Source organism: Oreochromis aureus, linkage group 15 (genome assembly GCF_013358895.1).
Source record: "Oreochromis aureus strain Israel breed Guangdong linkage group 15, ZZ_aureus, whole genome shotgun sequence".
In the NCBI taxonomy this organism is placed as follows: domain Eukaryota; kingdom Metazoa; phylum Chordata; class Actinopteri; order Cichliformes; family Cichlidae; genus Oreochromis; species Oreochromis aureus.
Genome location: NC_052956.1, coordinates 1 through 14,034, shown reverse-complemented (window position 1 = coordinate 14,034; position 14,034 = coordinate 1). Strand labels below are relative to the sequence as shown.

The window sequence follows — 14,034 nt, the reverse complement described above, 5'->3', positions numbered from 1 at the left end:
CAAACTGAAACAACTGGTCTAAAAACTATGATAGATTTATTTCAACACAGAAATGTTTTGTGAAAGAAGGGTCATTATTTTCATACCCAAATAATTTGGTTATGATGTACAGAATAAGTTGTTTTCTCTGCATAGCAAATGGGACAAGAACCATCAGGTACATGCAAAACATAGAGCTTTTCCTCTTAGGTCCATGTGTGTTTGAACAACATACGACTCTTGTAATTTTACAAATCTACACACCCATCTGCCAGAGGTTCCTTCCTGTTAAAAGGGAGTTTTTCCTTCCCACTGTTGCCAAGTGCTAGCTCATGGGGGTTGTCTGATTGTTGAGGTTTCCTCTCTGTCATTGTAAGGTCCTTACAATACAAAGCTCATTGTGGTGACTATTGTTTTGATTTTTTTTTCCATATAAATAAAACTGAACTGAATGGATTTGAAAAACTGTGGTATGCAAACTGTCAGAATTTTTCTGTTTCTCTTTCCTCACCCTAGCACACGGAATCAAAGTAAAAATGTATACTTGGTGGCCGATATGGTCAGATTAATAAACGTGAATGATGAGGCTGGTGTGCATGTAAGTCTGGCAAGCGCGATTATCTAGGTGGTGGATAGCAAAGAAAATGTTTGTCATTGGCCATGCCTGTGTAGCCAAGACTCAGTTTATAAACATGACAGCTAAAGCTACACAGTTAGCATAGCTTACCTGCACAGCATCTGCCTCCAATGTTTTTTCTGTAAACCAGACTGAGCTATCTCAGCGGTAAACAATTCTGTTCTAGTCCCTCAAAGTTGGTAAGTAAAATTTATTTACGTAAGATAGGAACATTATACTATTATAAAGATAACAAAAATACGGTTGAATGAAAAAAAAAACTTAATCACACAAAAGATTATCCAAATGACTGCTGAATAGATGTAAGCAGTCCTGTTTTCAACTGTTTTTAAAACGACGCCATAGACTCAAGGGTGCGGAGGACTCGAGGTTTGGAAGGCATAATTTTTATAATGTAAGGTAAAGACCCTACGATAATACGAACCCTACAATACCCTATACTCTAATAACCCAACAGTCTAACAGTCCAGATAATCTGGTATAGAGTTTGTGCTCTGTTATTTTTCCACTGCTTGTCTGAGCTAGTAAGGCTAACCTTGGTTATCTAAGAATAGCGTGATTGCCACTTTGTGCAGTCAAAGACTTCACTGAAAGAAAATCTGACTTGTTTTCTGCTACTTTAACAGCAGAGTGGCTTAGCATGGCTAAGCTGTGATATTCAACACGCCACCAAACCTGCCTCCCAAGCCCAGCCCCTTGAGTTCAAGAGTGAAACTGATTGTGTTGGAGCGACTTGCCTGTGATAAGGTTTGTGTACTTCTGTATTTGGCGTCTCAGGTTTCAAGTCAGATCCTGTATCCTGTAGCTGTTTTTCTCCACAACACACGAGTCAGCATGGATGGATGTCCGGCACAGCAGTGACACAGAACAATGAATGGATACTTGTCCTTTAAGAAACACTAATGTAACCCGAAGAATGAACAACCAGGAAGTAAGTGCTGTGATAATGAAGCAAACATAGCTGTTAGCTTAGCTTGTGTTCAAAAAATGAACTGTGTCCAGTTGTCTGCCATGACTCTGTCGCTCCGGTGCTATTTGGAATAGCATTATAAATGCAGTGAGTATAACACAGTACTTAGATGATATGCTGTGAATAAAAAGTTTTCTGATGCGTCAGACATCAGCAGACACCACTGAAACAAACTTTGGGGGTCCTGCTTTGCCCAAAGAAAGGAAGGTGATCCACTTCTCCAGCGGTGAAACTCTGGTAGTTGAAGACCGCGAGGAGGAAGAGGAGGAGACGTCAAACAAAACTCCCTTTGAAGAACCTAAACAGAAGGTGGGCATCTGTTTAAAGGGAGGAACTTGTGGTGAATATTTAGCAGTTAGCTCATGTGATTGCTTCTGTCTTTTTTCTTCTCAGACTCTATCGTTCAAGAATGTGGCCATTCTAGTTGGGAGGTTTTCACTGCTGGGTATGCCATGTGACATAATACAGAAACCAAGTGACTGTAGAGAAGGCCATGACTTTAGCTGTTTGTGCAGGCTTCACTGAGTCTCCACATTTTCTGTTTCCAAATTCAGCCTGTGACTTCCTCGGAGAAAGATTAGCTGGTGCTCTTGGACTCAGTGCAGCCAAATACCAGTACGCCATAGATCGCTATCAACGTGATCACAAGGTAACGTGTTCACAAACATTCAAGCAAAAAATAGAACTCACTCTATCGTCTATTGTATAAAAGGAAAATAAGTTCACTGTTTAACTCTCTTCAGACAACAAACAGTCGAGCTCCAGATGACCTCAAGATGGGACAGACAGAGACCATGACACTCTCTCCCAGGTCTGATGGCAGTCATTATGGGGCCACAGGAGATGTAAGTTGTCCTGCCAATGCCCAGGAGAGCTCTGATGAGAAACACATGGCTGGAAAAGAAGGATGTCACAACAAGGGCTATCAAGCGGACGAGGAGCACTTGAAATGAATCTCAGAGAAGAAATGCAAAAGAATGTGAAGTCCCCGGGATGGAATGTTACAACAATGTGAAGAATAAAAAGCTAACAAAACAAACTAAAACATTTTGCTGTGTCTAACTACCAGTGCAAGCTTTTTCCACCGTTCATTCTTCCCAATCCTGGCAAAACTGAGGTTCTTGTGTTCACTAAGTAGCTCTGTCATTACTTCTGCCCCTTTGCCAACAATATCAAATAATCTACTAAGATCCTCTGTCTTATTTTTGACCAAAAATTAAGATGAGCTTGAGCTCATCCAGTCTTATTAACTTTACTTAAAAAATAATGCAAAAATCAGACCTTTGATTCCCAGTAATGTAGAGTCTCTAGTAAACACTTTCATTTTCTCCCCTCTTGATTATTGTAACTCTCTGCATCTTATTCCTCCTTAATCCATCTTCAATTGGTCAACAAACCAACAGCTAGACTGCTAACAAGAACTAGCCTGCATGTGATTTAATTTGATTAAAAAAAAATGTTATTAATAACATATGAAGCCCTACGTGGACAGGCTCCTGTGTAGCAGAGCTACTGACCTTATAAGTGCACCTGACCTCTCTGACCATCTGACTGCTCCACACTTTTTGGTTGTAGTTCCTAAACTTTGGAACAGCCTTCCTCAGCCTATCAGGTCAGCTGGATTTCGGATTTGTTTTTATAGGGTGCTGAAAACTCATTTCTATAGGTTAGCTTTACCGTATCTTTTGCCCCATTATTTGTGGCCCTTTGTTCTTCTAATATGTGTGTGGTTGATTCTGTTTGCATGTATAAATATGTCCACATATTTCTAATGTCTTTTTTTTTATCCAAACTGTGAAGCAATTTGTAACTGTGTTTGTAAAAAGTGCTTAGCAACTAAATAATATTACTGTTTATATAATTGTCTAAATAAAGTCATTTTAAATTATAAGTGCTAAAGCATGGTTAAATCCTCATAAGCTAAGCGTTGTTGCTTTTTAAACATTATGAAAAGTGATATCAAAATTTAGTACATTAAACATAAGGAATTTCCGACGAGGATGGGATTCGAACCCACGCGTGCAGAGCACAATGGATTAGCAGTCCATCGCCTTAACCACTCGGCCACCTCGTCTCGGTACGCCATTGTGACATACCCACAGTAATATGAATATTCACCCACTGTCAGGTGAAATCCCGATAGTGGGCAAAACATTTTTTCGAAGGTTTCACACCATCTTTTTTGAGCATGTTAGGCTAAATGTGGCACTGTCATTAGCCACCTCGCTGACATTAGCTAACGTGATAGGAAACTACGCTAATATGGTAACACAAAAGGCAGTGGCTACAACTACCTAAACTCGGAAAATGCATTGTGTGGACGCATGTCGGTATCGTCTCCTCTCCAAGTCCAAGACTGTTTTTGGCATCTGAGCTGATTAGACGAGAATAGCAAAAGCCCACCCTTTAGCTAAATCTTGATATATGCCACTTTTTTAAAAGCTGCGTTTAAGTCAGTGACGTACCGAGTGTCAATACATGCCATTGTCTGTGCTGCGTTTGGGGGCGTTTCTGTAATACAACACAGATAACATCGTGAAAGTTGCAGCACTGCTACTTTTATCTGTCCGTCTGTATAAACGTAGGGAAATGAGGACCATAATATCAATGGAAAATTCTGTGTAACATCGCCAACAACAAAGATAAGAGCGTGACTGTTTTCAGGGTTGGAGTGAATTATAGGTTTTAACTGGCTCCTTCCCCTCTCTGTGTGGATTTAACATAGAAAGTGTCCACTGTACCGTCTACCGGGGTTACGTATGGCTTTATGTAGCATGTGCGTGCGCAGTAGTGCCGAGCGCCGTACTGGTAAAAACTGGGTATCTGTCCCCATCTAGCGATTAGATTTGGTCATAAAAAAATAAACGTCTGATTTTAAATACCCACAGGAAAATATAGACAATCGAGACTTTAACTTAAAACCCACAACTTTATCAAATTGCCTACACATTTGAAGTCAAAACACCTGAAGAACAGTGAGCGAGCATAGGTAGAACTAGGGAGAGTGGGCCTTATGCTTTGGATTACCACGTGAATATATCAGAATCAGAATCAGAAAGACTATTTATCCCCAAGGGGCAATTAAGATACAACAGAGCAGCATGGCATTGAAGATAAGGACAGGGCATAAACAGGCACTAAGAGTGAGATAATAAATACACAGAATATACAGTATATACACAGTTTTAAAATTAAAGTGACTGAAGGTGAATAAATAACTGTAAGTGACTAAAAGTGAGTAAAGTGTCTGCAGTATAAAAAGACTGTAGAGTAGTTTATGTTTATGGGTGTGGGAAATGGTCTAAGCAGGGTGGCTTTGGGGACAAAGGTGGCTCTCCTCCTCTCAGTCCTGCAGGAAATGCAACGGAGGCGTCGCCCAGCGAGGAGCCATTGAAATGCAGGGGAAGAATGTGAGAGGGGTCGTTGATGAAAACCTGTGCCAGAGTTCTGACAGGCAGGCCAATGATTTTAGATCACACTGATGCAGTGTGCTGCAGTCTGTTCCTGTTCAGAAGGCTGAGGTAATGGAACCAGCAGGTAATGGCGAAAGTCATGATGCTTTCCAGAAAGGCATAGTAAAAAGTCATCATGATGGGTGTGCTGACTGCAAAGGAGTTGAGTTTCCTCACATATCACATAAAAAAATCAGCATTTGTGCTCCTGACTGATTGCTACACTGAATTCTGGGTTGCCATCAGAGAATCTAATAATACCCAGGCAATAGCCTAAGACAGGAAGGGCAGAGATATTCACGCCACCTCAGGCTGATGCACATGTGAAAACACCCACAAATCAGTAACAATTTGAGTCAAAGTCCCTCAGTTACTGTTTACAGCTGGCATAAAGCTCCTCCACTTCCAAAGGTCGTATTATTTGTAAACCAAAGAAGCAGCATTTACTTGGGGACACGCTGCATCATGATGGAGAGAGTGCTGTTATTGTTGGGATTAGTGGTTCTGCACACTTCATACACTGTAAGTATCCATTCAGCATTTCTAGAGAGACTTAAAAGAAGAGACTGAATGTTTACCTGCACGTCTTGGTGTGTGTGTGTGTGTTTTGCAGATACCAATTTCCCCTGAAGTACACGGTATGTGCAAAGATGATACTTGAAAGGCTTGAACTTTTTAGAGAAGTGGAAAGACTTTGAGCCAAGTCTGTTTTCGTTACAGAGGTGTATGAGAATGGAGAAGATGAGAATCCTATCTTAAACTTGGGTGAGATATGTAACACGTAATGGCTGTAATATCAAAACTGTTGCATACTTGGTGCTGCTGCTGATGCAGTTAAACACAGTTTCTTTTTCTTTTTTTTTTACCGTGCTGTAGGATCAGATGCCAACCTGTTTGAAGGGGACATTTTAATTCCCGTAAGTTGTAATCGGAGTGCAGACCAGGCTTTTGCTTAATAGCTGCTGAGCATTTTGGAATTGCTTAATTTGCAGCTTTGTCTCATCACTGTTAATCTTGTTTTTAAGTAACTAAAGTTATAATTATGATAATAAAACAACTTTTATTGTGTTTTTATCATACTAGATAACATTTATGATCTCTGTGTTTTTAACACTTTCTCATGCTGCAGAAAGGGAGGAATGCCCTCATTGACCGAAGATACAGATGGAAATTTCCGATCCCTTACATTCTTGGTGATGATTTGGGTGAGTTCCTTTAATGACTCACACTTAGTCTCACTTTTTGCCTTCTGATTATCAGACAATGAGGAAGAAGCTGCAAATCTTTCCAGAAGTCAGTTTGCTCTATAAAAGTGCCTGATGAAAAATATCCTGTGAGAATTGTGACTGTTTCCTTTGCTTCGCAGATCTGAATGCCAAAGGCTGCGTCCACCAGGCATTTGAAATGTACAGGCTCAAGTCTTGCGTTGACTTCAAGCCTTATGAGGGAGAGAAGACCTACATCAAGTTTGAAAAGAGAGGAGGGTATGAGAATAGCTTCCTCACAAATATTTACTACAGTCATAAACTGTGACACCAATGGTTTTGGTGGACTCAGCGGTGCATTTAGGTTCAGGCTAGATGACGAAGTTTCACAGAGGAACACTGTCCAAAGGGCTTAGGGTTGCACTATTTACCTTTAGTTATTAACATTTTATATCTACACTTATCCTTGTACTGTCTAATGTTTATCAAGAATGTGTGGGTAACCTTGTTTTGCTTAGACAAAAAGTACCGATAGTACTCAATAGTACACCAGTACTATTGTGTACTACTTGAAAACAGTTGGTAATTTCCTTAGTTTCTTTGGAGGGGTTATGTCATAACTGGTGACTTGATTTTCAAGCTTTGAACATTTGCAGTTATAATTTGTTATCAAAAGCTTCCTCTCCCATAGGTGCTTTTCTAGTGTTGGTGACCAGCAGACAGGTCAGATCCTGTCACTGGGACCAGGCTGTGACCACAAGGCGGTGGTTGAGCACGAGCTGCTCCATGCGCTGGGATTTTACCATGAACAATCCCGCATGGACCGGAATGACTATGTCAACATCTGGCTGGACCAGGTTACGCCAGGTATATGTAGTTCCTTCATTCTATTTAGCCATTTTCTACGTAGAAATTAACTGAAAAAATATTAGGATAAAGTGTACTGCTGCATAAATAATTACACTAGCAAACCCTGCGGTGTGCACGAGAGGCAGGGAGCATACAAACATACATACAACGATCATTATAGTGTAATGCTATGATGCATTGTATTGTGACACATAATTGAAGTGTCAAATGTACAATTATTTATGATTGTTTTTTATGATAACACTTATTAAATAAGAGAACATTTCCTGCAGGACTTCAACATAACTTCAACAAATACAATGACGACTTCATCACTGATCAAAACACTGCATACGACTATGAGTCCGTCATGCACTACAGGCCCTTCTCCTTCAATAAGAATGAATCCATCCCCACTATCACCACCAAAATCCCAGAGTTCTACAATATTATTGGCCAGTACCTTGATTTCAGCAAGATGGACACCCTCAGGCTCAACAGGATGTACAACTGCTGTATGTATATGTTGTCGCACTGGGCTTCAATCAGTCAACTATATTCATGTATTTATTTAAATCTGACAGCTATAGGACTGTGTAAAAAACATTCCTATGTGCATACCTCTCCTCTCATTCTCATACAGCTGGCCCGCTCACCCTGCTGGATCAGTGTGCCTTTGAGTATGCAAGCATTTGTGGGATGATCCAGGCCTCCTCTGATGATGTGAAGTGGGTCCACACTCAGAGCTCTGCAGGCGCACTGGATCACACACTCCTGGGACAATGCAGAGGTCTGAATAATGTCTCTTCATGTTTACTGTAATTTCAGAGAGAATGAAACATTATTATATATTGTCTTATGTTTATTTATTTTTTTTAGATGCTGGATACTTCATGCACTTCAACACTATGACTGGGGAGCCTCAGGAGTCTGCTATGCTGGAATCACGAATCCTCTACCCCAAGAGGAACCTTCAGTGTCTGCATTTCTTCTACAAGATGACAGGGGGCCCCGCGGACAGGCTGGTGATATGGGTCAAGACAGATGATGGCACAGACACTGTTCGCAGGATGAAGAAAATACGCACTTTTTATGGTATTTCTCGAATGAGCAGGTTAGCGAGGATGAGCATTTCACAGAAAATGCCTTAAGCTTCCTCATGAAGTTGAAGCAAATGTCTGAACAAACAGCTTTGCATCAAGGCAAATGTTCATTGGAACATTTGCTTAACTTCTCAGCAGAATAAAAATGGCATTCAAATGATGTTATTTCAAGTCATCCTCCCAACATAAACCATACCGACAGTTAACACGTTCTCTCAGGTACAGCACTGGTGAAATGTTTCTGTTGCATCTTTATTTTATGTGTCTGCTAGTCTGGTTGGTTTGACCAATAGATTGAGCAAGACAAGTGGTTTCTTCCTCTTCTTTTAGTCTCTACTGACTTTTATGGTGTACCAGGTCAATTGCTGGTTCTTACGTCACAATTTGCATACACAAACAAAAAATTCAAAAATGGAAAGTTGCGGTTCTTTGAGTTATGACATCTGTGCAGGGTTGTTGAAAAACTGTTTTCCTCTTCCTGATATCTTGGAGTTTTTTTTGCATATTTGTCACACAAAAATAACCTAAGTAAATACACAAATGTTAAAATGATTATTTCCTTTATTAAGGGGAAAAACTACTATAGAACCCAGCCACGATGAAAACTGTGCTGCTGTTGTAGGAAGACAAAGGAAGGGAATAGCGGGAAGTTCTGGTAGGATGCAGCGTCAGAGAAGGAAAAGCAGGAGTGTGGAGGTGAGAGTGATGGAATGAATGAAGGTAGATGTAGTGTGTGTGTGTGTGTGTGTGTGTGTACAAAAGACCAGGTAGCCGTGAGGAACAAGCTGTTCTAACATGGTGTAGGTAGGAAGAGAAATTGATTAGGGGTAATCGAGGAAGAAGAGTTTGTGACATGTTGTAGAGGTGAAGTGAGTGTCAGACAGGATCATGAGTTTGAAGCTGGTGACGTTGAATGTTGTCTGTGCGTACACTCCTCAGGTTGGATGTCAGCTAGAAGAGAAACAGAAAAATTGAGTGTACCCAGGAGGGAGGATGTGGACTTGAGAAGAGATGTAAGTGAAGCTAACAGAGGGGATGAGGAGGTGTTGGGTAGGTATGGTTTTAAGGAGAGAACAGCAGAAGGACACATAGTAGTGGATTTAGCAAAAAGGATGAAAATGGCTGCGGTGAACAACACATTTCAGGAAGAGGGAGGAACACAGGGTGACATACAAGAGTGGAGGAACTGCACACAGGTGGACTACATCTCTGCAGAAGGTGCAGTCTGAAGATTACAAAGTAGCTAGGAGGTATCGGATTGTAGTCTATACAATTCATTTGACTGCAATGACTTGAATTCCGTGGCAGCTGTAGCTTGGGAGTTAGAGTAGGTCATCTACTAATCTGAAGGATTGCTGGTTCAATCCCTGGCTGCTCTAGTTTCCTATCTAAATATCCCTGGGAAGGATGCTGAATTCCAAGTTGCTCTCTAATGTATTCAGTGGAGTGTGAATGTTAGATCGAGAGCACTTCCATGTTGAAACAAAGTGCCCGATGAATGGGTGAATGAGGCAAGTGGTATAAAGTGCTCAAGTATGCTAGAAAAGAGCTGTACAAGGTCCAGTCCATTTACCAATTCCACCTTTTCAAACTTGCACTAATTTACAACAGTTGCCTCAAGGTATTTTGTTTTATAAAGTTAAGACTTTACAATATTAGTTTCAGGTATATTTAAGGCTGCAAATGTTTTGCCTGAATATTATTACATTTGTTTGTTATTACCTTTGGCACTAGGCGATTCGATTTATTAACATATTCATTGAAAATGAAAGAAAAGGAGAGAAAAGGACTTTATCAATTGTCCAGGCAGAGATTTTGAGCTGAAAAGCATATGCAGTGGATTTGGGTGAGTAAGGAAAGACATGGAAATGTGCAAACAAGTGAACAGAGTATGTTGAGCTAGCCCATTCTCACTCCAGAGGCGTAACATCCTGACGATTTGTCACATCCCGCGTCGTTCCTGAGGAACGCGAAAGGTAACCTTCCGCATTCTTATGCTACGCGCCAGGTTATGGGTGAAATCCAGTAGAATGACAGTCCCGCGATAATACACGTTCCAGTCATGTTTTCCAGCCCTAATCCTAACCTGATCCCTAACCTTAACCAGCACTTTAATGACGTTAAATAGTGTTTTCCACTATTTTAAGTAAAATGAATGAACATCTGTAGATTGATTCCAAATGGTTCTCATGTCGTCTAATCTTTCCGATCTTGTCATTTAGGGACACGTTGGGTGCCCGGAAGCGTAATATGTTGACGATTTGTCACCTAGCGTAAAATATTACGCTTTGGGAGTGAGAATGTGTTGGTTGAGCAGATGGAAGGAGTACTTTTATTAACGGACAAAAAGGGGGGGAAAGATGAGGGACGGTTAGTGAATTACGAAGTGCAGAGGTTTAGCGAAGAAGATGTGGGGGCTGAAGAGGATGAGTCGAAAGGTGATTGGTCCACTTTTTCATTAGGGCTGGGTTGATGGGCTAAGTTTCTTTCTCCCATTAATGAAATCATCATTTAAAATCCTCATTTCATTTTTACTTTGGTTATTTTTGTTTAATATTAACAATTTATCCTCTCATTCCTTTCTGTTACCCAGCGGATGCTGACCATACGTGGAAGATCACCCATATTCAGTTGGAAGTGGATGTGAAATTCCGCTATGCTTTCCAAGCTGTGCGTGGGGACCCCTCTGCTTCCACCGGTGGCATCTATATCGATGACATCAGCCTGACCGAGACGCGCTGTCCCAATGCTGCGTGGCGAATCCAGAACTTCATGGAAATGGCTGACACCAGCACAGTTATCGACAGCCCACGCTTCTACAGCCCTGAAGGTTACGGTTATGGTGTTCGTGTCATACCTTTGTCAAGTTACACTGATTACACAGGCAACTACACCGGGCTGTACTTCCACTTGGCCAGTGGGGAGAATGATGTGGTGATGCAGTGGCCAGCAGTAAACAGACAGGCCACGTTAGTGGTGATGGACCAAGACCCAGACATTAAGCTGAGGATGTCCTCTGCTCGCAGTCTCACTACTGACATGAGGACGAGTAAGTATGTTTAATGCCCCAAGGGAGCAAAGAGACCAGGGCACCGTAATGATGCAGTACTTGGAGTGTAGTAGTTTGATGACTGGTCTGGATACAGTCTCTCTGTCTGACTAATAATTGTCGCAATCTGTCTTTCTGTTGTTTACCATTCGTAATAGTGGTTCATTAGATCCTGCAGCCTTTGTGTGCCAATGATCTGAGGAAGTCTTGAACGTGATGTTGTGTAGATGAGCCGAAAAACTTTGGCTAAAGGTTTTTCTCAATTACTTGAATTTTGCCTAGAGTTACTGCTGCTTGCTTTGTGTGCTGGGTGATGGACTCATACATACACGGGCACATAGCTATCATCATGGGGACATTCAGTGACATTAGTGTATTCCCAAGCCAAGTGAAATTATCATAACTAACTTACCCATACCCTAACCCAGGGGTCGGCAACCTTTCTGATGATGAATGCCATCTAAAATTTCCTCAGAAGTCAATGTGCCATATGATTGCATTAGCAATAAATTTAATAACGCTCTATACTAACAGTTACACACTATATAGAACAACTTTATAGAATTATTATATTTGTTGGCAGATGTTGGCAGCTATCAGCGAATGGTTATCAGCTATTTTGAAACAAAAAAAGACACTTTTTATCCATAACAAGAACTCCATAACAGCAAATGAACTGTACAACAGTAAATGCAAATACTATTTATGGTCTCCTCTCAACAATGATAAGAAAAATAAACTGGGCCAATATGGCATGTTTGTTAATACAGGGACACACATGTTAATGTGATCTCTGGTCTCCCACTCAGGGACACAGGTCTCTGAGTGTCCAGCATTCAGACGGCTACCTGAGGACACTCTTCATGTGAGAGAAAATCTGCTCACACAGATATGTAGAGCCAAATACTGTCAATAAGGCCTCTGCAATGTTCTGAAGACAGTTAAACTTCTCAGGTAGTGATGTCCAGCTGGTGAAAATGCAAGCTCCATGAACATGCAGCTATGGATTCCTGCTGTGTTCGTAGTTCTGCAAACTTTGACCACCACAGAGCTTTTCAGTTCAATCAAGGTTCAAGGTTCTTTATTTGTCACATGCATAGTTATACAAGTATAACACACAGTGAAATGTATCCATTGGTGAATGCAGAGTCGGCGTTGATCGGCGCAGTGTCCCTGGGTTTGTAGTCCGTAATGGTGCGTAGTCCGTGCCACATACTCCGTGTGTCGCCCTGGTGGAAGCGGGACTCCACACGCTCCCAGTACCGGCGTTTGGCATCTCTCACCGCGCGCCGCCTCGTATGATGCCGCTTTGTAGGCGCTCATATCGCCAGTGGCGAGACCCGCGTTGTGGTGGCGGTCCTGGCGTTTACTGCAGCGCCGGATCGATCTGTCCATCCACGGTTTCTGGTTAGGGAATGTGGTGACTCTCGCAGTGGGGATAATCTCCTCCGCTAGCATGTTGACGAAGCTTACTGCTACTTCCGTAAACTCGTTGATGTTGACTGCGCATGCTCTGAACATGTCCCAGTCGGCGCCGCCGAAAAGTCGCCCTGTAGCGTAGCTTCTGATTGGGCAGACCACCGTTTCACCTCCCTTGTGGTTACTTCTTCCCTCCGTATGTTTTGTTTATACTGGGGATGAGGAAGATGGCGTTGTGGTCAGACTTCCCAAAAGCCGGGTGTGAGACGGCTTTGTAGCCCTGCTTGTATGGTGTGTAGCAGTGATCCAAAATTCGGTCCCCCCTCATCGGACACGAGACATGCTGGTAAAAGTTTGGCATGACTTGTCTGAGGTTCGCTTTATTAAAGTCTCCTGCTACAATGAGGGCTGCGCCCGGATCTTTGTTTTGAAGCGAACTCAGCACATCATGTAGTTCGGACAAAGCCATACCTGTGTCCGCTTGGGGTGGGATGTAGACTGCCGTGGCGATGACCGAGGTGAACTCACGGGCAGATAGAAAGGGCGGCACTTAATGCTCAGGAATTCCAGATGTGGCGAGCAGCTGCTGGAAAGAGTAGAAATGCTCCTGGCATCACACCACTTTCTGTTTACCATGAAGCACACTCCTCCACCTTTTGTTTTGTTCGACTCTGCCGTTCTGTCCGCGCGGAGCACAAAGAATGAATCCGACGGAGTTACGGCCTGGTCCGGCACGGTGGGGGTCAGCCATGTCTCCGTGAAGCACAGAATGTTGCAGTCCCTCATGTCACGTTGGAAGGTGACTCTTGCTCTTAGGTCATCGAGTTTGTTCTCCATGGATTGTACGTTGGCCAGTAGGATACTGGGCAGTGGTGCTGTGATCGCCTGCTGTCTCAGTCTGTTCCTAATGCCAGCGCGCTTTCCCCAGTGCTTTTTGTTCTACGCCTCGGATGAGCGGCCCGTCCTTTGTTGTTCTCTCGCGCGCGTAGAATCTCTGGCGGCCAGGATGGGTTAGGTTTAAAAGTGTCCAAGATAAGATGTGCAACCTTGTCACCGATGTTTACAAGTGATCTGCCGTCGTATACTATAAGACTAGAGGATTTTGGAATGTAAACCAGAGCAAAAAATAAATAAAAAACAAGAAAAATGGATAGTCGGAGCGGAGCGGTCACGAAGGCGTCTGGACGTGGCCGCGCCATCTTGGATGTGCATCAGCTGCATTTCGATGTCCTCTGTGTCCAGCCAGTTAATGTGAGACAAATCCAATTGCTCATTAAAGCTTTCTGGTTTGATCAGAAAAGAAAACATTGGTCCATACACCTGAAAGTCCCAAAAATGCATCGGGAATTCTGTCTCGAGTCTACGGATGTA

At 42.3% G+C, this 14,034-nt stretch overlaps 2 protein-coding genes and 1 non-coding gene across 4 annotated transcripts; 2 read left to right on the top strand and 1 right to left on the bottom strand.

Annotated features, from left to right (window-relative positions):
• The first annotated feature begins 83 nt into the window (after positions 1–83).
• LOC116315450 (protein FAM177A1) lies at positions 84–3,477 on the top strand. Its single transcript, XM_031733760.2, has 6 exons — positions 84–795; positions 1,394–1,547; positions 1,734–1,895; positions 1,980–2,031; positions 2,141–2,235; positions 2,330–3,477. The coding sequence occupies exons 2-6, from the start codon at positions 1,491–1,493 to the stop codon at positions 2,537–2,539; spliced, it is 576 nt and encodes a 191-aa protein (XP_031589620.1). The 5' UTR covers positions 84–795; positions 1,394–1,490; the 3' UTR covers positions 2,540–3,477.
• Positions 3,478–3,578: 101 nt separating this feature from the next.
• trnas-gcu lies at positions 3,579–3,660 on the bottom strand. Its single transcript has one exon. It is a non-coding gene; the product is annotated as a tRNA-Ser (tRNA).
• Positions 3,661–5,480: 1,820 nt separating this feature from the next.
• On the top strand, positions 5,481–11,770 carry mep1a.1 (meprin A, alpha (PABA peptide hydrolase), tandem duplicate 1). 2 transcript variants are annotated; one of them, XM_039599304.1, is made up of 11 exons: positions 5,481–5,560; positions 5,652–5,676; positions 5,759–5,803; positions 5,915–5,955; positions 6,168–6,243; positions 6,405–6,522; positions 6,935–7,110; positions 7,386–7,607; positions 7,736–7,882; positions 7,972–8,187; positions 10,789–11,770. In XM_039599304.1, the coding sequence occupies exons 1-11, from the start codon at positions 5,504–5,506 to the stop codon at positions 11,256–11,258; spliced, it is 1,593 nt and encodes a 530-aa protein (XP_039455238.1). In that variant the 5' UTR covers positions 5,481–5,503; the 3' UTR covers positions 11,259–11,770. The 2 variants fall into 2 exon arrangements, with proteins under 2 accessions (XP_039455238.1, XP_039455239.1); XM_039599305.1 differs by having other exon boundaries at positions 7,972–8,206; positions 10,789–10,928.
• Positions 11,771–14,034: the final 2,264 nt, after the last annotated feature.

Excerpts from the sequence above, each read along its gene's own strand:
- LOC116315450 (XM_031733760.2), top strand. The coding sequence starts at position 1,491 with ATGGATACTTGTCCTTTAAGAAACACTAATGTAACCCGAAGAATGAAC. Across the intron at positions 1,548-1,733 it reads GAAGAATGAACAACCAGGAA|ACATCAGCAGACACCACTGA; the intron begins GTAAGTGCTGTG and ends CTGATGCGTCAG. Across the intron at positions 1,896-1,979 it reads TTGAAGAACCTAAACAGAAG|ACTCTATCGTTCAAGAATGT; the intron begins GTGGGCATCTGT and ends TTTTCTTCTCAG.
- mep1a.1 (XM_039599304.1), top strand. The coding sequence starts at position 5,504 with ATGATGGAGAGAGTGCTGTTATTGTTGGGATTAGTGGTTCTGCACACT. Across the intron at positions 5,677-5,758 it reads AATTTCCCCTGAAGTACACG|AGGTGTATGAGAATGGAGAA; the intron begins GTATGTGCAAAG and ends TTTTCGTTACAG. Across the intron at positions 6,244-6,404 it reads CATTCTTGGTGATGATTTGG|ATCTGAATGCCAAAGGCTGC; the intron begins GTGAGTTCCTTT and ends TTTGCTTCGCAG.